This window comes from Lucilia cuprina, chromosome 5, assembly GCF_022045245.1.
Source record: "Lucilia cuprina isolate Lc7/37 chromosome 5, ASM2204524v1, whole genome shotgun sequence".
Taxonomy (NCBI): Eukaryota; Metazoa; Arthropoda; class Insecta; order Diptera; family Calliphoridae; genus Lucilia; species Lucilia cuprina.
Window position 1 is genome coordinate 38,671,706 of NC_060953.1, and position 1,526 is coordinate 38,673,231.

At 25.8% G+C, this 1,526-nt stretch overlaps 1 protein-coding gene across 2 annotated transcripts in view; it reads left to right on the plus strand.

Moving 5' to 3' along the window:
• Nucleotides 1-759, plus strand: part of LOC111688913 (transmembrane protein 184B) — a 29,219-nt gene extending 28,460 nt beyond the window's left edge. For both annotated transcript variants that reach the window (XM_046953303.1, XM_046953302.1), the window contains exon 9: nt 361-759. In XM_046953303.1, the coding sequence (XP_046809259.1) occupies nt 361-602 (242 nt within the window). In that variant the 3' untranslated portion in view covers nt 603-759. The remainder of the gene's footprint in view (nt 1-360) is intronic.
• Nucleotides 760-1,526: the final 767 nt, after the last annotated feature.

A 1,526-nucleotide genomic window follows, 5' to 3' on the forward strand; every position in this document is an offset into this window, starting at 1 on the left:
CTGTATAGATCTAGTTTACATATAGTTAAATTCTGAACTGAACTCTATACTTAGAACTGAACATATAGTTAAACTCTATAGATCCTATACAGGCAGGAATTTAATTTCTAAACAGAATAATGTGTTTAGTTTTTTCTTTTTTTTAACCGAAATTTTGGTTTTTTTAATCCATAAAGTATGCATCATATCTTTCAATGGATAGAATTTCGAATGGATAGAATTTCTCTTACTACAAAGTTTGAGCATGTTATTTTTTAAATTTTTTCTCTTATAATTTGCTGTATGTTTTATGTACTTCATGCAAATAGTAAATCTAAGAACAAAACAAATGTATAAACAAAACCCCCCCTTTGTAAATAGGTAAAAATTCCCGTGGCATACGTGTATCTTCATACGATCCCGATGATGTTAGTAACAGCAACCAAGGTAATGTAAATGCCAGCCTAACACAGGGTAGTCAAAATTCCACACTGGGCTGTATGGCGTCGAAAACATTGGGCAACCAGCGTAAATTTATGCCCGGCGGACAAAGGGTGGCCACAATAAGTCAAAATTATAATGAAAAATCCATGTTGTTAAGCAGTGATGATGAGTATCAGTAAAATTTTATGAGATTGTTTTTATTAAATTAAAAATAATATTTATACATACATATATAAATGAATATTATCTTAAATGGAAAAGAATCATGATGATAGAAATCATTGTTATTATAAAAATTTCTAATTTTAAGTATAAATAAATATGTTAACGTTTTTATGTTTATGTTCTTGATTTTGTTCTTTTTATTATTTAAGAATAATTTATCATTATATTAAAACTTTTTAAGGCTTTTGCTATAAGTATAAACACTTTTTTTATGCCACATAGATACTTTTTTTGAATCAAAAAAAAAAAAAACAAAAAAACAAACAATTTTTCATAGACAATAGCTCTCTTTATAAACAAGTTTACTTATAATTAGCATTTTTACTTAACTTAAGGAAAACAATACCACAAAATGAAATAAAAGTATACAAATAGTAATATTAAAGGCCGGTGGGCTTTGGCAGTACTTTGAGATTAATGAAAATAAAAATAAAATATTTTGAAATAAGTACAAACAAAAAAAGAAAATATTTAATAAATTAACAACTTTTAATAAAATTTTATTTATTATTTTATAAAATATATAAATAAACAAAGAAATCTGTCTTTAAAATCCGGCCATATATGCAGTTTATAAACTTTGCGAACACATTTTTATAAAAATAATATTTTGGGTTGCAAACTATATATAAACAAAGAAAATTGTTATTCGATTAGGTATAATTTTTTTTTAATATATTCGGTTCTAGTTTAGTTATAGTTAAGTTCCGCTTTATTTATAGTTCTAACTCAGTTCTAATTCAGTTCTAGTTATATTCTAGTTAAGTTCCAGTTCAGTTCTAGTTCATTTCTAGTTCAGTTCTAGTTCAGTTCTAGTTCAGTTCTAGTTCAGTTCTAGTTCAGTTCTAGTGCAGTTCTAGTTCAGTTCTAGTTCAGTT